The sequence below is a fragment of the Bufo bufo genome, chromosome 5 (genome assembly GCF_905171765.1).
Source record: "Bufo bufo chromosome 5, aBufBuf1.1, whole genome shotgun sequence".
Lineage (NCBI taxonomy): Eukaryota > Metazoa > Chordata > Amphibia > Anura > Bufonidae > Bufo > Bufo bufo.
Genome location: NC_053393.1, coordinates 16,942,636 through 16,966,430, shown reverse-complemented (window position 1 = coordinate 16,966,430; position 23,795 = coordinate 16,942,636). Strand labels below are relative to the sequence as shown.

Here is a 23,795-nt window from a genome sequence, read left to right as displayed (position 1 = left end):
TGGAGAACTTAAAAGGACTTCGCGTTGCCTTTGAGAATATCCGGCAGGGTCGGAGACCCGATGCGCCACCAGAACCTGCAGAGGCTGCGTCCGAGGTATCGTTGCCTGAACCTGCGCCAGCGGCGCCAGCAGTTGACAGCGACTCCGACACGGAAAGCATCGGTGACCAGATTGTCCGGCTGGAGGAAAAGTTGCGGGAGCTGCGCAAGATCGCGACCGCCAGGATCCGGACGCCGCCGAAGAAGGACGAGGTAAGGGTGCCTGTCACCACCCGTAACCCCCCGTCTGCTAATGTTGCTCCGTCAAGGCCCCAAGGGAGACCCATTACTCCTGGGAATTGCTGCACAGAGCCCACCGGACCGCTTGCGGCGGCGGTACCAAGTCCACTACATCCCACAATCGTTATGCCGGGACCGGTACGGTCCACAAGAGTGTTTACCCCTAGGCCTATGGGGCCAATACCTATCAGGGGTCCCTTCACTTTGCAGCTGCCCCCTAACACCGTGATGTGGGCACATCCTCCTGTAGAGGACTACTACAGGCCATATTTGCCAGCAGAGCCGGGTAATTATGACATGCCTCTGTGAAACAGCCTGCTAGGCCTTTGATTTATTTTGCCAAAGTATGATGTTGCGAACTTAATCCTTCCAGGACAGGAGTCCTATGTTTCCCTGGTCCTTTGTTGCTGCTGCCAGTTCATCCACGGCTCAGTGGTAGGTGTAAACCACTGAAATCATAAGGTCAACAAAGCCAAGTTTGTTTCCAGGATCATCTGCCTGCTTTTGCTACCCCACGCCAAGTTGTGCCTGTTCCTTAGTTGCACCTTTTACCCCTAACCCCCTTTTCAGGTTGATCAGGGGTATTACAGCACTTGTTTTATATTGTGCAACTGGATGTTAAGGAACTGTGCCCAGAGATGGACTCAAAAGAACCTGAGCCTCTGAGATTCTTATTCTTTTTAAAGGAAATGTGCCCAGAGATGGACTCCACCGCATGAGAGCCTCTGTGATTTACCAAAAAGTAACCTGGGTACGGACTCATGTTTGTTCTTTGAGCCTCCAAGAACTTTTATACTGTTTTATCTATTTTGCTGTTCTATTAAGGACAATTTGCACCTATGGACTATCCTGGTTATAATGTTACGCTGTGCCAGGTCAGCGCCCCAGTTCCATTCATTATCCTGAGAGAAGAGAACGACGCCCCTTGTCACCACACTTCACCTTTGCCAATTGGACCTGATATGAATGTAAATGCAGATGAATTACATATATGTATGCCTGCATGTGTCTTTTCTGTTTCAGGTAGAGATTCCAGTTGGGAGAGCCCTGATGGAGTACGAGGTCGTACTCAGCTTAAAGCAGTGGGGTATGTAGTGTACGGGGACGGTAATTCCCGTCACTACAAAAGGGTCACTTTGTGTGCTGTCGTGTCCTCTTATTTATGGGGAGGTTGGTTATAAAATGTAATTGAATGTAATGCTATGTATTTCCCTGTTACTGTGAAACTTGCATGTACAGGCCTGCTAGGGGTGTCATTCCAGCTCTTAGTCATTAGAGGGAGCTAGGGAGCCCTAGTTTATATAAGGCCCAGTCAGGGAAGGGAAAGTCAGTCTGGAGTCTAGGAAGAAGTAGTCTAGTCTAACCAGTTGGAGATTAGACAATGTCAGAGTCAAGTCCAGGCCTGAAGCCTGCAGACCAGGAGAGGGTTTTGCAGTCCCTGTAACCGGGTTCCAGATTCAAGGAGAAGGTTCCCCTCCTGAGTTCCCATATGCAGAAGCAGGAACACCTGAGTTCAGAAGTTTCTAGAGCCTGAGGAAGCTGAGAGAGAGACAGAGGCAAATCCAGGAAAGCAAGAGGTACTCAAGACAACAGAGGAGGTACTTGATAAAGATAAAACCAAGGATATACGCCAGAGCTAGGGTATTGGGCCTTGGAGAAGATTTTCTATGTTCCAGGATCAGTCAGGAATAGAGTGCAAGCCGCCTGTACTGCAAGTCCTGTGTTTAACACTCTGAAGTCACCTTGCTATGTCTATATTGCCTGCATCAAATGTACTGCAACAAACTGTCTGCAAAGGAACTGCGTTTCCAGCTATGCCCATGTATGATGACTACTAAAGTTTGAGTTCTGCTTTAACATCACGTGGTTCCTCAGTTATTCCTGCTATCAGCAAACGGCGTGCCACCGTTTAATTGGCACTGGCGTCACGAACATTTCTTACCATCACCTGCCCTTGCAGAGAGTCAGCCGTCTCAGGTTAGTGTCCATTGCACTACAACACCCAGGAACATTTCTAAACACAACTTGAGTACGCTGCACCTTACCTGCCCGGCCAGTAGTGTGGCATCAGAATGGGTGTTTAGTGCTGCGGGGGACATAGTTACCCCAAAGAGAATGCGCCTTTCCTCCAAAAATTTTGAGAGACTAACCTTCATAAAGATGAGTTAGTTATGGATCAACCAGGATTTCCAGATGTCGATGCCTGATACTTCTGCCGCTAATGATCATACTGTAGTGTGCTACCACAGCGGAATATTGTGCAAACTGCCCGTTACTTCTGGCCACGTGCTGCTGTCACCATTCTGATGAAGCCACCCGCCTGACACTACTGCCTTTCCTTCTTGGCCTACTGATATGTACAAAGGGGCATAGCTATAGGGAGTAGCAGAGGTAGTAGTAGCTACTGGTCCCAGGAGCCTGAGGGGCCCCAAAGACCCTTCTGCCGCATAAGAAGACTCCGGTATTATAGAAACTGCATGCTGGTGAAGTTACATCTCTGGCTGGAGGGAAGAGGTTAGGTCAAGAATTTGGCATGGGGGGGGGGTTCAATTTTTGCCTCCCTGCCCCTGGCCATAAAGCACTGACGGAAGGGGGCCCAATGAATGTACATGTTACATTTTTACAAGGATATGCATGCCACTGGGCCTTGTTATCACACTGCTGTTGTTGGGTTCTGCCACCATCTCGTGCTGTATACCACTGCGGCTGCTCCTCCCTGTCCCCACTCTGTCATGAGGCCACTGTCGTCACTGTATGGCTGCGTTCACAGAAGAACAGAAAAAAAAAAACTATCCTGTATTTTGAGCATTTGTAAGACCTTTTTCACATTGTCAGTAATTGGTCAGTATTTTGTACGACTATTTGATCAGTATTTGTAACCCAAAACCAGGAGTAGGTCCAAAACACAGAAGAGATGCAAATACTGTATTTCTATTATATATTATCTCTTGAGGTTCCACTGCTGGGTTTGGCTTATACTGATCAAATACTGATGCAAAATACTGACCGTGTGAAAGTGGCTTTACAGATGCTCAAAATACAGGATCATCTTCTCCATTTGGTCCGGACATCTTCTCTCAGCTGCAGAGTGTGACACACAGACATCTTAGCTTCCTTACTTTTCTATCATTATCTCCCAACCTGGAGTCCCCACAGTGTTATCCTGCTGCTCGCTGTGCCCCCTTATACCCCCAAATACTATCCTGAAGAAATAGCAGTGCCCCCATAGTAATAGTGCTCCTCATAGTCCCACCAATAGTAATTCCCTTCTAGAATGCCCTCATTAGTCATACTGCCCCCTACAGTGATAATGCTCCCCAAGAGTGCCCCTCTTAGTAATACTGCCACCTACAGAGCCCCTAACCTTGATAACGCTCCCCAAGAGTGCCCCCATTAGTAGAAGAGCCCTCCAGTATTAATAATACCCTCACAGAGCCCCCAGTAGAAATAAGGCCCCCTATTGTTCCCCCAGAGGTAATAAAGCTCTCTACAGACCCCTTAGTAGTAATAAGGCCCCCATAGTGCTCTTAGTAGAAATAAGACGGATCTATAAGTACCTCCTATAGAGCCCCCAGTAGTAATAAGATGCCTATAATGTCCCCTGGATTTATAATACCACTACAGTGCCCCCAGTATTTATAGTGCCCCCTATTGTTATAATGCTCACCCTGAAGTGCCCCCAGTATTTATAATGCCCCCTGTAGGTATATACTTCTCTCCACCATACAGTCCCATGTAAATAACATCACACTATCTCTCCTGCCCACTCCAAAATACAGTCCTATGTAAATAACATCACTCCCCTCCCTTCAGCCCCTCCACCATACAGTCCCATGTAAATAACACTATTTCCCTCCCTCCGCCATAGAGTCCCATGTAAATAACATCAGACCATCTTTCCAGCCCCCTCCAAAATACAGTCCCATGTAAATACCATCACTCCCTCCTACAGCCATCATCAAGATACAATCCCATGTAAATAACATGACCCCCTCTCCAGCTGCCTCCAACACACAGTTCCATGTAAATAACATTCCTTCTTCAGCCCTAACATACAGCCCCAGTTAAATAACTACAACTCCCAGCATTTCTCTGCCTTTCCCTTCACTTACCTCTCCTCATGTAGCAGACATCGCCAAAGCTTTTCCTCCTCTTCACTGCCGTCCTCTCCTGCACTGGTCACATGATGGTGACATCATCGCAGGTCCTTCTCAACCACTGCCTGTTTTACTGGTCACATGACCTGTGATGTCATCACAGGTCCTTCAGCTCTTTCGGTGCATTAGATTCAATTGTATTGCAATCCTAAGGACTGTATTATAGTTGTATCTATCTGGCAGGCAGGACATTCGGGGCCTGGGACAAAACAACGTCCCTGCTGTAGTCTCCCTGTAGTTAAACTTCCAAGCCTTTACACTGAGATTGGGTCACCTAGTGGGAAGAATATGATTAGGCACAGTGGCCTGTGTATACCTGATTTATCGCGATTCGTGACAAATTAATTCGGAACAAATCAAATTTCATGCCGAACTTCAGCAAGGCTGCTGAATTGCATTTTTCAAAACTTCACTCAACTCCATTAACCAATTAATGATGTGAGGAGTCCAAGTAGTCGCAATGGTGGACAAGACTATCTGGTCCTCTCACCAGCTCAGGAGGAGGTTAGCGTACGATTTGGCATAAGGATTCCCCATTGCTGTCCCCCTGAGCTGGTGGAAGAAGCATGGGTTATAAATAAATAAAGAAATTGGATAAGAACAAATGAGAGAAGGAAGATAACAAACTACAAAGATAAGGTTGCCAAAGGTAGGTACCCCTAGTGTCCAAAAAGGACTCAACCGCCCTAATACCTAAATCATGTGGGATGGAACTGTACGGGGCTTTAACTTCAAAAACTCACTTGTACAACAATGTCATCAGATAGGATAACCTCAGGTGTAGTGAGCAGGACCTCACCATAATCTTGTTTCCCATTGGCTAAGGCACAGTGCATTGCATTTTGCTGGACCACCAGCAGCAAGTACAGAACACAGAAGGAACAAACCGAACACACACAAGAGGAACGGATTTTAGACCCCCTTAACTTGCGATAAGCCATAGTCATTTTTAACCACTAATTCCAAGAACTATAACTTTTTTACTTTTCTGTTCAGATGAGGGTACCCTAAGCCATATGAGGTGTTTTTTTTGAGGCCCAAGTTTTATTTTTTACAATATTTTTTCTTGAAAATACATAGCAAAAAACACTATTCTGTTGCATAATTAAAAGTTCACCTATTCTTATCTACACTATATTATACTTTTTGTAGATGAGACATTGGTATAGTGACTCAGTGAAGACAACTGCTCTATGTATGCCTGGATTCAAGGAGAAAGGAGACATTTGCGCTGAGGTCATGTTTAATGTACAGAGGATAAACTACAGTGATAGATCATCGATATGAGATCAACAAGGGCCTGGAACAGGCCGAGGCACTTGGTAAGTGTTTAGGCCTCTTCGTAGGTCAGTGACATCATATTCATTGCTCACATAGCCTAGGTGCAGATCAGCTCTATTCAAGATGAGATTTGCTGTGATACCAAGCACAGTCATTATTAAATGGATAGTGATGTGCTTGGCAAGTGTAACACCCCAGAGTTGTGTTACTAAACTCTTTTACCCCACTACAATCTGCTAAAAGCATTCCATTCCAGTTTAGCTCCCCCCTCTGTGAGCAGAGTGGCTGTGCCCACATCCTGCCTCATGGGTGGAGAAGGAAGTTAGAGAGAGTGTACCAGCCACCCCTGCTAGGGGAAGGCTGTGTGTGTAGGAGCTCCCTGAGATGGAGAGAAAAAGCCAGGATCTTGTCTCAGCTGAGACATTGATCATCACCCCCAGCCTGAGCCTTGCAGCCTCAGCTGGAAGAAGCAAGCAGACAGCTCCAGTTACAGGAAGAAACCATACCCTGAAAGGTAAGTGTGAGTACAGATCAGAGACCCAGGAGAAGCCATATTCCTCCTCAGCTAGTCAGTCACCATAACACAGAGGTTAGAGAGTGCAGAAGTCAAATTCCTGCCACAGTTTAGAGCTAACAAGCAGACGTCCTTTCCTGCAAGCTCCAGGTACTTGAGAGAGCAGAAGATAAATTCCTGCCAACCATTGCCAATACCTGCTGGGACCTAAGACTAAAGCTGTATCTGCTTGGATGAAAGTTACAATCAGTAAAGACAAGTTTGAACTTTACCCAAGGTCTGGATCTCAATTTCTGCTAAAAATTTCTCTATTACTCCTACTAGCACTACACTCATTTTATTGCAATTGAGCCAGGATCCAGGAGTCCAGCCGTACCCAGGTAGGAGACACCGTTGACACCATTACCACTACCATACAGAGACATTACACCACTCTGGCATTCCTAACCTGGGGCGTGAGTTATAACATCCTTGAAGGGCCCTGTGACTGTACCCTGCGCACGCTGCAATTGGCGTCACAAACAAACTATAGACTATTATACCCATTATACTGACCCACTGCATAATTTGGCGTCCGTGTAACCGTACCACGGTTCTGCTCAAGCCATGATAGGTCATCAATATGCTTGGAGTCAAATCCACATTATATTCGATTCTTGGTAATGTAGAAAATACTAGTCTGTACCTTTGGGATGATGTAGCCTCTGAACTTGATGTCTTCAGTGATGGCATGGAAAAGTGCAGTTGGAGACAGGTCAAAAACTCTCTGGATTTCATGGATGACAGCATTTGTATACGATAGCTGGGGCTTGTCCATGATCTCGGGGAGACGCAAAGACTTGGTTACCTCGTCTATCTCCTGCTGAACTTTAGCTGTGAGGAAAAGATCAGATCAGTCAGGTGAGTAGTCAGGTTAGAACAATAGTGGATTATAATGAGGACACTGTTTCTTGGGAGAGAGGGGTGATTTTTTTTAACCTTGAATTGCAGCAAAGAAAGTTACAAAATTTATATATTCAGTGATACCTGCAAAGATATAGTAAGGCAGATGACCAAATATATGCCAGTCCTGATCCGGAGCCTGGAGCTTCAAGGATTAGAGTCAGAGTGTAAGTGACTGTATTAATGAGTCTAGGGTTTCTAACAGCGAAGGGGTCTGGTCCGGAGTCTCTGTTTACTTATATATTGTGGTGATTAACTTTGTGACAGTAGGCAAAATGGCATCAAATGCAGTCAGAAAGAGTGACATGGAAGTTCATTTTGAATAGGGCTTTGCCTGTTTTTATTTTGCTACACCAAAATAATTGTGTAGTAATCCAGAGCGGGCACTACCATTCCTACAACCTGCTACTGTCTTAAATGCCTAACCTATGTGTGATACCAGCATGCCTTCTATATCCAGGTCTGTTCATTAGGTGCTATGTACAGTCAGGTCCATAAATATTGGGACATCGACACAATTCTAACATTTTTGGCTTTATACACCACCACAATGGATTTGAAATGAAACAAACAAGATGTGCTTTACCTGCAGACTGTCGGCTTTAATTTGAGAGTATTTACATTCACATCAGGTGAACAGTGTAGGAATTACAACAGTTTGCATATGTGCCTCCCACTTGTTAAGGGACCAAAAGTAATGGGACAATTGGCTTCTCAGCTGTTCCATGGCCCGGTGTGTGTTATTCCCTCATTATCCCAATTACAAGGAGCAGATAAAAGGTCCAGAGTTCATTTCAAATGTGTTATTTGCATTTGGAATGTGTTGCTGTCAACTCTCAAGATGAGATCCAAAGAGCTGTCACTATCAGTAAAGCTAGCCATCATTAGGCTGAAAAAACAAAACAAACCCATCAGAGAGATAGCAAAAACATTAGGCGCGGCCAAAACAACTGTTTGGAACATTCTTGAAAAGAAGGAACGCACCGGTGAACTCAGCAACACCAAAAGACCCTGAAGACCACGGAAAACAACTGTGGTGGATAAAAAAAAAATTATTTTTCTGGTGAAGAAAACACCTATTACAACAGTTGGCCAGATCAAGAACACTCTCCAGGAGGTAGGTGTATGTGTGTCAAAGTCAACAGTCAAGAGAAGACTTCACCAGAGTGAATAGAGGGTTCACCACAAGATGTAAACCATTGGTGAGCCTCAAAAACAGGAATGCCAGATTAGAGTTTGCCAAACGACATCTAAAAAAGCCTTCACAGTTCTGGAGCAACATCCTATGGACAGATGAGACCAAGATCAACTTGTACCAGAGTGATGGGAAGAGAAGAGTATGGAGAAGGAAAGGAATTGCTCATGATTTTAAGCATACCACCTCATCAGTGAAGCATGGTGGTGGTAGTGTCATGGCGTGGGCATGTATGGCTGCCAATGGAACTGGTTCTCTTGTATTTATTGATGATGTGACTGCTGACAAAAGCAGCAGGATGAATTCTGAAGTGTTTCGGGCAATATTATCTGCTCATATTCAGCCAAATGCTTCAGAACTCATTGGACGGCGCTTGAAAAAGGGGATTCTTAGATGATAATCCCCGAAACGCGTTGGGCTCTTTCTTCACCATCACCTCATGTTGAATAAAGCACTTTGGAAATTCAAGATCTCCAGACTTTGGATTGCTGTTTTTCCAGGAAAATCTTCCAAGCGAACCAGGCGCAGGAGGTAGCTGAAGAGGGTGTCATTTGCTTATCACTCTTCTCTCCTCCTGGGTGAAGTAAGTAAAATCTGACTTTCACCAGATTTTTAGTTCACCACCAGTTTAATTTCTTACTCAGGTGGTGCCCTCTGAATGGTAAAAACTCTTTTGTCCTTTTCTAATTTGTATGACCAAACAGCAGGGCGCAGATGGAAAGGAACGCCATATGGTTTCTGGAAGGCAGATTTTGATGACCTTTTTTTTTTTGGCACCATGTCCCATTTGATAAACCCCTGATGCACCTCTAGAGTAGAAACTCCATAAAAGTGACCCCATCTAAGAAACTACACCCCTCAAGGTATTCACAACTGATTTTACTAACTTTATTAACTCTTTAGGTGTTCCTCAACAGTTTATGGCAAATGGAGATGAAATTTCAGAATTTCTATTTTTGGTAACCTTGCCTCACAAAAATGTCATATAGAGCAACCAAAAATCATATGTACCCTAAAAATAGTCCCAACAAAACTGGCACCTTATCCCGTAGTTTCCAAAATAGGGTCACTTTTATGGAGTTTCTACTCTAGGGGTGCATAAGGGGGGCTTCAAATGGGACATGGTATAAATAAACCAGTCTAGCAAAATCTGCCTTCCAAAAACCACACGGCACACCTTTCCCTCTATGCCCTACTGTGTGCCCGTACAGTAGTTTACGACCACATATGGGGTGTTTGCAAACTACAGAATCAGGGCAATAAATATTGAGTTTTGTTTGGCTGTTAACCCTTGCTTTGTTACTGGAGAAAAATGGATTAAAATGGAAAATTTGCCAAAAAATAAATAAAAAATAAATCGAAATTCTGGAATTTTATCTCCATTTGCTAATAACTCTTGTGGAACACCTAAAGGGTTAACAACATTTGTAAAATCAGTTTTGAATACCTCGAGGGGTGTAGTTTCTTTTTTGGGTGGTTTCTATTATGTAAGCCTCACAAAGTGACTTCAGACCTAAACTGGTCCTTAAAAAGTTTAGGTTTTAGAAAATTTCTGAAAAATTTAAAGATTTGTTTCTAAACTTCTAAGCCTTGTAACATCCCCAAAAAATAAAATGTCATGCACAAAATGATCCAAACATGAAGTAGACATATGGGGAATGCAAAGTAATAACTATTTTTGTAGGTATTACTATGTATTCTAGAAGTAGAGAAATTGAAACTTGGAAATTTGCAAATTTTTCAAAATTTTTGGTAAATTTGGTATTTTTTTTATAAATAAAAATAAATTTTTTGGACTCCATTTTACCAGTGTCATAAAGTAAAATATGTGATGAAAAAACGATCTCAGAATGACTTGGATAAGGCTACTTTCACACTAGCGTTCGGGTGTCCGCTCGTGCGCACCGTTTGAAGGGGCTCACGAGCGGCCCCGAACGCATCCGTCTGGCCCCAATGCATTCTCAGTGGAGGCGGATCCACTGAGAATGCATTCGCCTGCCAGCGTTCAGCCTCCGCTCCGCTCAGTGAGCGGACACCTGAACGCTGCTTGCAGCGTTCGGGTGTCCGCCTGGCCGTGCGGAGGCGAGCGGATCCGTCCAGACTTACAATGTAAGTCAATGGGGACGGATCCGCTTGAAGATGACACAATATGGCTCAATCTTCAAGCGGATCCGTTCCCCATTGACTTTCAATGTAAAGTCTGAACGGATCTGCTCAGACAACTTTCACACTTAGAAAATTTTCTAAGTTTTAATGCAGACGCATCCGTTCTGAACGGATGCGAACGTCTGCATTATCGGAACGCTAGTGTGAAAGTAGCCTAAGTCAAAGTGTTTTAAACTTATCACCACATAAAGTGACACTGGTCAGATTTGCAAAAAATGGCCTGATCCTTAAGGTAAAAATGACCCCGGTCCTTAAGGAGTTGATATTGCAGTCTTTGCTGCATCTGTTATTGCTAAATCAAGCTTGAAATACTTCAATAATTTTCTGGATTTTAAAAAACACCCATTTTTGGCAATACCCTCCATCTGGGGCCTCTGCCGCATTAGTCAGTGTGCAATTTAAGCTAGAAATACAGCTATAATCTTCTGGGTTTTAAAAAACAGCCTTTTTGGGCAAAATACTCAATTTTACAGCCCTTGCTGCATCTGTACGTGTGAAATTCAAGCATTATATACTGCTGTCATATTCTGTTATTCAAAAAACACCCATTTAGGGCAAAATACTTAATTTGCGTCGTTGTCTGCATCTGTCAGTGTGAGATACACTCTTTAGATACTGCTGTGGTATTCTCGTATTAAAAAAACACCTATTTTGGGCAAAAATCTTAATTTTGCAGCCTTTGCTGCATCTGTCATTGTGAGATACACGCGTTAGATACTGCTGTGCTATTCTGGTATTAAATAAACACCCATTTTGGGCAAGATCCTAAATTTGAGAAATATGAGGAGAGCGTCAAATAAGGGACATGGCCCCAGTCGTGGTGCTGCTGGTGGAGCTCCTGTTGCAGGGAGAGGACGTGGTCGATCTGTTCCAGCTACATGCACAAGTGAAACACCTTCCTCAGGTGTGAGTAGGCGACAGAACCTTCAGCGGTATTTGGTCGGGCCTAATGCGGCTCTACGAATGGTGAGGCCTAAACAAGTACAGGCGATAGTAGATTGGGTTGCTGACAGTGCCTCCAGTTCCTTTACATTGTCTCCCACCCAGTTTCCTGCTGAAAGATCAGAGTTTGCACCTGCAGCCGATGTCCATCAGCCTTTCACCTTACCCCCTTGCAAATCAGCCAAGCAGTCTGAGCCACAAGTCATGCAGCAGTCTCTTCTGCTTTTTGATGACTCTGTTAGCAGGGTTTCCCAGGGCCATCCACCTAGCCCTGCCCCAGAAGTGGAAGAGATTAAGTGCACGGATGACCAACCACTTATGTTTCAAGATGAGTACATGGGAGGACCATCGCAGCACTTCTCAGATGACGAAACACAGGTGCCAACTGCTGTGGCTTTTGAAAGTGTGCAGACCGACAAGGAGGGCAGGGGTGAAGACTGGGTGGAAGATGATGTGGAGGACGATGAGGTCCTCGACCCCACATGGAATCAAGGTCATGCGAGTGACCTGTGTAGTTCGGAGGAAGAGGCGATGGTCGCACAGAGCCACCAGCACAGCAGAAGAGGGAGCAGGGTGCAAAAGCGGAGCGGTCGTCCCCTAGTCAGTACGACTGCTACTGCCCACCGCAGCAAGGGACCGAGCACACCAAAGCCAGCTCCAAGGAGTTCCCTGGTGGGGCAGTTCTTCAGACAATGTACTGACAACAAGACACGAGTGGTCAATCAGAGCCTGAAGCGAGGCATAAACGTTCTCAACCTGAGCACAACCTGCATGACCAGACATCTAAGTGTAAAGCATGAACTGCAGTGGAGTAGACAACTCAAAAACCAAGAAAGGTCTCTGGCTCCTCCTGCTTCCTCTTCTGCTGCAGTCTCGGCTTCTTCATCCACCTCTGGAGTGACAGTGCCACCTGCCACCCAGCAAACAGAGGATCTGCCAGCAACCCACCTGGGTCACCAAGCATCTCCACAATTTCCCACGGAAGCGTTCAGCTCTCCATCTCCCAAACACTGGAGCGGAAGAGGAAGTACCCCCCTACCCACCTGCGATCCCTGGCCCTGAATGCCAGCATTTCAAAATTACTGTCCTTTGAAATGCTGCCATTCTGTCTGGTGGAAACGGAGAGTTTTAAAAGCCTTATGGCGGTGGCTGTCCTACAGTACGTCGTGCCCAGCCGCCACTACTTTTCCAGGCGTGCCATCCCTTCCCTGCACAACCAAGTGGGGGACAAAATCAGGTGTGCACTGCGCAACGCCATCTGTGGCAAGGTGCACCTCACTACAGATACTTGGACCAGTAAGCACGGTCAGGGACGTTATATCTCCATGACAGCACACTGGGTGAATGCAGTGGCGGCTGGGCCTGAGGCGGATAGCAGTTTGGCGCATGTCCTTCCACCACCAAGGATTGCAGGGCGCTTCAGTTTGCCTCCTGTTGCTTCCTCCTCCAACTCCGCTTCCTCATCCTCTACCGGCTCCTCATCCGGTCAGCGTAACACCTTCACCACCAACTTCAGCACAGCCAGGGGTAAACAACAGCAGGCAGTTTTAAAAGTTATCTGTTTGGGGGACAAACCCCACACCGCACAGGAGCTGTGGACGGGCCTTGAACAACAGACCATTAGTGGTTGGTGCCAGTGAGCCTAAAGCCTGGCTTGGTGGTGTGCGATAATGGGCGAAATCTCGTAGCAGCTCTGGGACTAGCCTGGCTAGCCTGGCGCATGTGCTGGGACTAGCCTGGCGCATGTGCTGAATTTGGTGGTGCAGAGGTTCCTTAACAATTACCCCAATATGTCAGAGCTGCTGCATAAAGTGCGGGCCGTCTGTGCGCGCTTTCGCCGTTCTCACCCTGCTGCTGCTCGCCTGTCAGCGCTGCAGCGTAACTTCGGCCTTCCCGCTCACCGCCTCATATGCGACGTGCCCACAAGGTGGAACTCCACCTTGCACATGCTGGCCAGACTGTGCGAGCAGCAGCAGGCGATAGTGGCGTTTTAGCTTCAGCACGCACGGGTGAGTCGCTCTGTGGAACAGCACCCCTTCACCACCAATGACTGGGCCTCCATGCGAGACCTGTGTTCCTTGTTGCCCTGTGTCGAGTACTCTACCAACATGGCCAGTGCCGATAACGCCGTTCTCAGCGTTACTATCCCACTTCTATGCCTCCTTGAAAAAACGCTGCTGGCGATGATAGAAAAGGATGTGGCACAGGAGGAGGAGAAGGAAGAGGGATCATTTCATAGGGTTTCTGGCCAGTCATTCACAAGTGGCTCCGAGGGTGGGTTTCTGCACCCACAAACGCCAGGTACAAAATTGTCCAGCCAGGGCACAGTTCTGGAGGATGACGAGGTGGAGGATGAGGAGGAGGAGATGGAGGAGGAGGAACTGTGTTCACAGCAGGGTGGCACCCAAACCAGCTCATGGCCATCACTGGTGCATGGCTGGGGGGATACAGAGGACACAGATGATACACCTCCCACAGAGGACAGCTTGTCCTTACCTCTGGGCAGCCTGGCACACATGAGCGATTAAATGCTGCAGTGTCTCTGCAACGACTGCTATGTTGTCCACATTATTACTTGTGCTGATTACTCGGTGGCCACGCTGCTGGATCCCCATTACAAGGACAACGCACCGTCCTTAATTCCGTCACTGTAGCGTGAACGTAAGATTCGCAAGTTTGTGTTGGAGTTAGCCCACCAACATGTTCTTGGGGGACACCTGGGCCAGCAGAAAATGTAGGGACGGATTCTATGGCGGTTCTACTGGCCCAGTGTGTTCAGAGAGGTGGAGTATTGCAAGTCTTGCCCAACCTGCCAGATAACCAGCCCCATTTCCGTAGTCCCCTGGTCCCTCTCCCAATTATTGAGGTTCCATTCGAGCGGATCGCTATGGATCTCATAGGCCCAGTACCGAAGTACGCTAGAGGGCACCAACACATCTTGGTAGTCCTGGACTATGCCACTCAATACCCGGAGGCGGTGCCGCTGCGACATACCTCGCCCAAACTCATAGCCAAAGAGTTAGTGGAGATGTTTTCCCGAGTGGGCCTACCTAAAGAAATTCTGACCAACCAGGGGCCGCCTTTTATGTCAAAGGTCATGAGGGAACTGAGTAAACTACTACAGATCAAACAGTTGCGGACGTCCGTATATCACCCGCAAACAGACGGCCTGTTAGAAAGGTTTAATCAAACTATGAAAAACATGTTAAAGCGGGTGGTGTCTAAAGATGGAAGGGATTGGGATCTGCTACTGCCCTATCTCATGTTCGCAGTGCAAGAAGTGCCCCAGGCCTCTACGTGGTTCTCGCCCTTCGAGCTGCTGTATGGCCGACATCCGCGTGGGTTGTTGGACATAGCCAAAGAGGCATGGGAACAACAACCCACACCGCATAAAACTGTGATTGAGTATGTCACTCAAATGCAAGAGCGGATGGAGACAGTGTTGCCGCTGGTTAGGGAACACATGGAGGCAGCCCAGCGAGCCCAGAGAAGGGTCTATAATCGCCAGGCTCGGGCTCGAAATTTAAACCCGGGAGATCGGGTTTTGGTTCTGGTGCCGATGGTGGACAGTAAGTTCCTGGCTAGGTGGCAGGGTCCCTACGAAGTGCTCGAAAAAGTTGGGGAGGTAACCTACAAGGTACACCAGCCCGTAGCGGAAAAATCCGGAGCAGGTATATCATGTAAACTTGCTCAAACTGTGGAAACATAGGGAGACCAGTACGGACAACAGCCCCCGGCCGGGTTTTCTGGGGGTGGAGTTTCCAGTCCCGCGGTCTGATACGAGGAAAGCAGTTGCTACAGTAAAGATTGCTGACAACCTTTCCTGTAAACAGACTCAGGAGGCCAGGGAGTTTGTCAGCAGAAAAACGGATGTGTTTTTGGACCTCCCTGGACGCACTTCTATCATCCAACATGACTGTCACTGACCTCAGGCCAGAATCCGGTTGAAACCATACCGGGTACTTGAGTCGTAGCGACAAGCCATCTCTGAAGAAGTGCAGCTGATGTTACAGCTAGGTGTCATCGAGGATTTAAAAAGTGAATGGGCCAGTCCGATAGTCCTAATACCCAAGCCGGACGGGACTTTACGATTCTGTAACGACTTCCGCAAACTTAATGAGGTTTCCAAGTTTGACGCATATCCCATGGATGAGCTTATTGAGAAGTTAGGCCAAGCCCGGTATTTTTCTGTGTTGGACCGCACCAAAGGGTACTGGCAGGTACCCTTGATGGAGGCTGCCAAGTAAAAAATGGCTTTCATCACACCAGAGGGGCTGTATCAGTACATACAAGGTATTACCCTTTGGTCTACATGGCGCTCCTGCCACGTTTCAAAGGTTAATGGACATTGTACTCCGTCCACATCGTCGGTACGCTTCAGCGTACCTGGACGATATCATTATCCACAGAACCGACTGGGAAAGTCGTCTACCTAAAGTACAGGCTGTAGTGGACTCCCTTAGGAAGGCTGGCTTGACCGCTAACCCCAAAAAGTGCGCGATAGGGTTAGAACGGACCAAGTACCTGGGGTATGTCATTGGATGTGGAGTTATCAAATCTTAGGTGAACAAAATTGAGGCAATTTGGGATTGGCTCCGACCTGTAACTACTCGGCAAGTAAAGTCATTCCTGGGAATGGTGGGATACTATATGAGGTTTTTCCCTTACTTTGCCACAATGGCCGACCATTGACAGGCCTTTTGTAGGGATTCTAGTGTATTATACTGTGCCCTGTATTTCCCAGTAGAAAATGATCCCTGGGAAGCACATTCCTCATCCCTGACCACCAGGACCCGGTAGCGCTCTGTGAGTACATGGCGGCCTCCCCTCTCCGCCACGCTGCTCCAGTGTGTACTGGTGCTTATTCTGACACTAGGGCTGGGTTCACATCCTACTTTTGCCACCCATTTAATGCATACCAAAAATGTATGCGTTAACAGATACCTCAGACTAATGCCGTACAGTGGCGTTCGTTCACCATACATTTCATAGTAGAAAAAAAATTACGTTAACGTATGCATTTTTTTTTTATGGACTCTGTAGGATACAAAAACGTGAAGTGCTGCACATTTGTATACATCAAACCAATAGGAAATTAAATTTTTTAGGCTCCAGCAGGGCACATTTTTGAGAGTTTTCCTTTAAGACACATAAAAATGGCCCCTGATTAAAATACATATTTTTTGTGGGAATTTTTGCCAATGATCCCCCTCTGGTATGTCACTGTCCATGTTGTGGGACTATTTGTGTACTTCTAGTAAGTGTTTGCTGGCTGCAAATATGACCTGAAGGTTTTTCAGGTTCGCCTGCCATTAAAGTGAATGGGGCCTGCCACGAACGTCCGGTTTGCAAACATTTGATCGCGTTCGCGCTTTCGTGTTCGCGAATAGTCCCGGACGATGTTCATCCATCACTATTTGAGAGTAATGGGTCTTTTGTGTATGTAGAAAATGATTCAGATCTTTGAGTTCAGCTCATGCAAAATGGGAGCAAAACCGAAAGTGTTGTGGTTATATTTTTGTTCAGTGTAATAATTAATCTGGCTGTTAATTATGTGGGTGACCTACAGGGAGTGCAGAATTATTAGGCAAGTTGTATTTTGGAGGGTTAATTTTATTATTGAACAACAACCATGTTCTCAATGAACCCAAAAAACTCATTAATATCAAAGCTGAATATTTTTGGAAGTAGTTTTTAGTTTGTTTTTAGTTTTAGCTATTTTAGGGGGATATCTGTGTGTGCAGGTGACTATTACTGTGCATAATTATTAGGCAAATTAACAAAAAACAAATATATACCCATTTCAATTATTTATTTTTACCAGTGAAACCAATATAACATCTCAACATTCACAAATATACATTTCTGACATTCAAAAACAAAACAAAAACAAATCAGTGACCAATATAGCCACCTTTCTTTGCAAGGACACTCAAAAGCCTGCCATCCATGGATTCTGTCAGTGTTTTGATCTGTTCACCATCAACATTGCGTGCAGCAGCAACCACAGCCTCCCAGACACTGTTCAGAGAGGTGTACTGTTTTCCCTCCTTGTAAATCTCACATTTGATGATGGACCACAGGTTCTCAATGGGGTTCAGATCAGGTGAACAAGGAGGCCATGTCATTAGATTTTCTTCTTTTATACCCTTTCTTGCCAGCCACGCTGTGGAGTACTTGGACGCGTGTGATGGAGCATTGTCCTGCATGAAAATCATGTTTTTCTTGAAGGATGCAGACTTCTTCCTGTACCACTGCTTGAAGAAAGTGTCTTCCAGAAACTGGCAGTAGGACTGGGAGTTGAGCTTGACTCCATCCTCAACCCGAAAAGGCCCCACAAGCTCATCTTTGATGATACCAGCCCAAACCAGTACTCCACCTCCACCTTGCTGGCGTCTGAGTCGGACTGGAGCTCTCTGCCCTTTACCAATCCAGCCACGGGCCCATCCATCTGGCCCATCAAGACTCACTCTCATTTCATCAGTCCATAAAACCTTAGAAAAATCAGTCTTGAGATATTTCTTGGCCCAGTCTTGACGTTTCAGCTTGTGTGTCTTGTTCAGTGGTGGTCGTCTTTCAGCCTTTCTTACCTTGGCCATGTCTCTGAGTATTGCACACCTTGTGCTTTTGGGCACTCCAGTGATGTTGCAGCTCTGAAATATGGCCACACTGGTGGCAAGTGGCATCTTGGCAGCTGCACGCTTGACTTTTCTTAGTTCATGGGCAGTTATTTTGCGCCTTGGTTTTTCCACACGCTTCTTGCGACCCTGTTGACTATTTTGAATGAAACGCTTGATTGTTCGATGATCACGCTTCAGAAGCTTTGCAATTTTAAGAGTGCTGCATCCCTCTGCAAGATATCTCACTATTTTTGACTTTTCTGAGCCTGTCAAGTCCTTCTTTTGACCCATTTTGCCAAAGGAAAGGAAGTTGCCTAATAATTATGCACACCTAATATAGGGTGTTGATGTCATTAGACCACACCCCTTCTCATTACAGAGATGCACATCACCTAATATGCTTAATTGGTAGTAGGCTTTCGAGCCTATACAGCTTGGAGTAAGACAACATGCATAAAGAGGATGATGTGGTCAAAATACTCATTTGCCTAATAATTCTGCACGCAGTGTATAGCAATCATTTGTGGGTGCAATGCACCATCTTTGCACCCTGACACAAAAATATAATAGTTAATCCGTCTGTAAGTTCGGCGGGTGACATATACCCATTTTTGGTGTGAGGTACACCTGCACTGCATCTGTGACAGGGAAATGAATATAGTTAATCTGTCTGTTAGCTCAGTGGGTGACATATACCCAGGGGTGGTATTCAAAGTTTTAACAACAGGTTCCATACTCAACCGTGGACACGCGTCGTCATGACACATGTTTACATTACATACAGCATATATATGCCACACACGTACACATAAATACTAATGCTCCCATAGTGTCCCCCATAATGTGCCAGTAGATGCCCCCATAGTGTCCACCAGGATGTGCCAGTAGATGCCACCATAGTGTCCCCCATGATGTGCCTGTAATGCCCCCATTGTGTCCCCCATCATGTACCAGTAATGCCCCATAGAGTCCCCCATCATGTGGCAGTAATTGTCCTATAGTATCCCCCATCATGTGCCAGTAATTCCCCCATAGTATAACCCATCATGTGTCACTAATGCCCCCATAGGATCCCCATCATGTGCCAGTAATGCCCCATCATGTGCCAGTAATGCCCCATATTGTCCCCATAATGTGCCAGTAATGCTCCTATAGTATCCCTCATCATGTGCCAGTAATGCCCCTGATAGTGTCCCCCATAATGTGCCAGTAATGCCCCCATAGTGTCCCCCATCATGTGCCAGTAATGCCCCCATAGTGTCCCCCATCATGTGCCAGTAATGCCCCCAGTTAATGCCCCACTCATCATGTGCCAGTAATGCCCCCAAAAAGTGTCCCCATCATGTGCCAGTAATTCCCCCAGTTGATGCCCCCCTCATTATGTGCCAGTAATGCCCCCCATACTGTCCCTCATCATGTGCCAGTAATGACCCCAAAAAGTGTCCCCATCATGTGCCAGTAATTCCCCCAGTTGATTCCCCCCTCATCATGTGCCAGTAATGCCCCACATATTGTCCCCCATCATGTGCCAAGAATGAGGAGAGCTGCTGGTGTTGGTGGAGCTCCTTTTGTAGGGAGAGGATGTGGTCGATCTGTGCCAGCTACACGCCCAAATGAAACAACTTCCTCAGGTGCACGTAGGCGACAGAACTTTCAGCTTTATTTTGTAGGCCCGAATACTGGTGTACGAATGGTGAGGCCAGAACAAGTACAGGCGATAGTAGATTGGTTGGCTGACAGTGCCTCCTGTTCCTTCACATTATCTCCCATCCGGTCCCCTGCTGAAAGCGCGGACCGGACCTGCAGCCCATGGGCATCTGTCTTTCACCTCACCCGTTTGCAAATCAGCCAAGCAGTCTGAGCCCCAAGTCATGCAGTAGTCTCTTCTGCTTTTTGATGACTCTGCTGGCAGGGTTTCCATGGGCCATCCACCTAGCCCTGCCCCAGAAGTGGAAGAGATTGAGTGCACTGATGCCCAGGCACTTATGTTTCAGGATGTGGACATGGGAGGACCACCGCAGCACGTCTTTGATGATGAGGACTGTTGCAGCTTTCTGCAGTGTGCAGACCTGTAAGGAGGGTAGAGGTGAAGTGTGGGTGGAAGATGATGTGGAGAATGATGAGGTCCTATACCCCACATGGAATCAAGGTCCTGCGAGTGACGTGTGCAGTTCGGAGGAAGAGGTGGTGGTCACAAAGCGCCAGCCGCACTGCAAAAGAGGGAGCAGGGTGCAAAAGCAGAGTGTCCGTCCCCTAGCCAGTACGCCTGCTACTGCCCACCGCACCCAGGGACTGAGCCCACCAAAGCCAGCTCCAAGGAGTTTCCTGGCGTGGCAGTTCTTCAGACAATGTGCTGACGACAAGACGTGAGTGGTTTGCACTCTGTGCAATCAGAGCCTGAAGCGAGGCATAAATGTTCTAAACCTGAGCACCACCTGCATAATCAGGCATCTAAATGCAAAGCACGAGCTGCAGTGCAGTACACACCTCAAAAACCACGAAAGATCTAAGGCTCCTCCTGCTCCCTCTTCTGCTGTGGTCTCGGGCCTCTTCCTTCCTCTCTGGAGTGACAATGGCAATTGCCACCCCGCAAACAGAGGATGTGGCAGCAACACCACCACCTCCACCACCGTCACCAAGCATCTCCACACTGTCCCATGGAAGCGTTCAGCTGTCCATCCCCCAAACACTGGAGAGAAAAAGGAAGTACCCCCCTACCCACCAGCGATCCATGGCCCTGAATGCCAGCATTTCAAAATTCCTGGCCTTTGAAATGCTGTCATTCCGTCTGGTGGAAACTAGTGATGAGCAATATTCGTTTTCGCGATATTTTATAAATTTTTCGCATAATATTCACAATAAATTTGCGAATTCTAGAATTTGCTATCTCCAGTCATTATTTTTGTGATTGCACAAATCGGCACTAATGATGCACATTTTTGCGCAATACGTGCAACTTCACATTTCATCAGGTCTGAGTAGATATTACTGACTGGTGCACTAAGTATTGTTGTGACATCACAGCACTGTGTCTAACAGAGACACTAATCCCTATCACAGCACAGTAATTCCCACTACCTAACACCTTGCACTGAAACCTATCATCTACACTATATTACTATCTAACCTACACTGACTATCTCCCACTAACTATCTGTATTATATATATGAGCTAACTAACTATCTAATTTAACCCCTTAAAGGGTTTCTACCACCACATTTTGACCTAATTAGCTGTCAGACACTAGCGATCTGCTAGTGTCTGCTGTACCTAACCATGCTATTGTAATTCCTTTCTGTGCAGCGGTTACCCTGAAAAACGTAGTTTTATTGGTATGCAAATTAACCTCTAGGTGCTATGGGGGCGTCTTTTCAGCACCTAGAGGCTCCGTCCACTCACTATTTCCGCCGCCCAGCGCGCTCCAGGTTGTTTTAGGGTAACCGCTGCACAGAAAGGAATCACAATAGCATGGTTAGGTACAGCAGACACTAGCAGATCGCTAGTGTCTGACAGCTAATTAGATCAAAATGTGGTGGTAGAAACCCTTTAAGGGGTTAAATTAGATAGTAGAAGGACGGCCCTATTTCACCTTACGGACTTGGCCATTTTTTAACCAGTGTCACTTTAAGTGCTTATAACTTTAAAACGCTTTGACTTATCCAGGCCATTCTGAGATAGTTTTATTGTCACATATTGTACTCCATGACACTGGTAAAATGAAGTTAAAAAAAATCATTTGTATTTATAAAAAAATACTAAATTTACCAAAAATTAGTAAAATATTGCAAATTTCCAAGTTTCTATTTCTCTACTTCTATAATACACTGCTCAAAAAAATAAAGGGAACACAAAAATAACACATCCTAGATCTGAGTTAATTAAATATTCTTCTGAAAAACTTTGTTCTTTACATAGTTGAATGTGCTGACAACAAAATCACACAAAAAAAAATAATGGAAATCAAATTTTTCAACCCATGGAGGTCTGGATTTGGAGTCACACTCAAAATTAAAGTGGAAAAACACACTACAGGCTGATCCAACTTTGATGTAATGTCCTTAAAACAAGTCAAAATGAGGCTCAGTAGTGTATGTGGCCTCCACGTGCCTGTATGACCTCCCTACAACGCCTGTGCATGCTCCTGATGAGGTGGCGGACGGTCTCCTGAGGGATCTTCTCCCAGACCTGGACTAAAGCATCTGCCAACTCCTGGACAGTCTGTGGTGCAACGTGACGTTGGTGGATAGAGCAAAACATGATGTCCCAGATGTGCTCAATTGGATTCAGGTCTGGGGAACGGGCGGGCCAGTCCATAGCATCAATGCCTTCGTCTTGCAGGAACTGCTGACACACTCCAGCCACATGAGGTCTAGCATTGTCTTGAATTAGGAGGAACCCAGGGCCAACCGCACCAGCATATGGTCTCACAAGGGGTCTGAGGATCTCATCTCGGTACCTAATGGCAGTCAGGCTACCTCTGGCGAGCACATGGAGGGCTGTGCGGCCCTCCAAAGAAATGCCACCCCACACTATTACTGACCCAATGCCAAACCGGTCATGCTGGAGGATGTTGCAGGCAGCAGAACGTTCTCCACGGCGTCTCTAGACTCTGTCACGTCTGTCACATGTGCTCAGTGTAAACCTGCTTTCATCTGTGAAGAGCACAGGGCGCCAGTGGGGAATTTGCCAATCTTGGTGTTCTCTGGCAAATGCCAAACGTCCTGCACGGTGTTGGGCTGTAAGCACATCCCCCACCTGTGGACGTTGGGCCCTCATATCACCCTCATGGAGTCTGTTTCTGACCGTTTGAGCAGACACATGCACATCTGTGGCCTGCTGGAGGTCATTTTGCAGGGCTCTGGCAGTGCTCCTCCTGTTCCTCCTTGCACAAAGGCAGAGGTAGCGGTCCTGCTGCTGGGTTGTTGCCCTCCTACGGCCTCCTCCACGTCTCCTGATGTACTGGCCTGTCTCCTGGTAGCGCCTTCATGCTCTGGACACTACGCTGACAGACACAGCAAACCTTCTTGCCACAGCTCGCATTGATGTGCCATCCTGGATAAGCTGCACTACCTGAGCCACTTGTGTGGGTTGTAGACTCCGTCTCATGCTACCACTAGAGTGAAAGCACCGCCAGCATTCAAAAGTGACCAAAACATCAGCCAGGAAGCATAGGAACTGAGACGTGGTCTGTGGTCACCACCTGCAGAACCACTCCTTTATTGGGGGTGTCTTGCTAATTGCCTATAATTTCCATCTGTTGTCTATCCCATTTGCACAACAGTATGTGAAATTGATTGTCACTCAGTGTTGCTTCCTAAGTGGACAGTTTGATTTCACAGAAGTGTGATTGACTTGGAGTTACATTGTGTTGTTTAAGTGTTCCCTTTATTTTTTTGAGCAGTGTACATAGTAATACCTCCAAAAATAGTTATTACTTTACATTCCCCATATGTCTACTTCATATGGAAAACTTTATCCAGCTCACCTTCCTGGTGGAATGTGTAATCCCGGCTCCAGAGGCCCTAGGGGAGTGTCCCGGAGACAATAGAGATCCTCTGTCAGCTCTTCTTTATTAATCACATGTAGAAAACGGACATAGCCACCTCATACACGGCATGGACGTTAACGTCCATGCCGTGTATGAGGTGGCTATGTCCGTTTTCTACATGTGATTAATAAAGAAGAGCTGACAGAGGATG

General features: G+C 46.4%; 1 protein-coding gene across 2 annotated transcripts in view; it reads right to left on the bottom strand.

Moving 5' to 3' along the window:
- Positions 1 to 23,795, bottom strand: part of LOC121001064 (cytochrome P450 2C39-like) — a 160,232-nt gene that overhangs the window by 39,656 nt on the left and 96,781 nt on the right. For both annotated transcript variants that reach the window (XM_040431961.1, XM_040431960.1), the window contains one exon: positions 6,916 to 7,103. In XM_040431961.1, the coding sequence (XP_040287895.1) occupies positions 6,916 to 7,103 (188 nt within the window). The remainder of the gene's footprint in view (positions 1 to 6,915; positions 7,104 to 23,795) is intronic.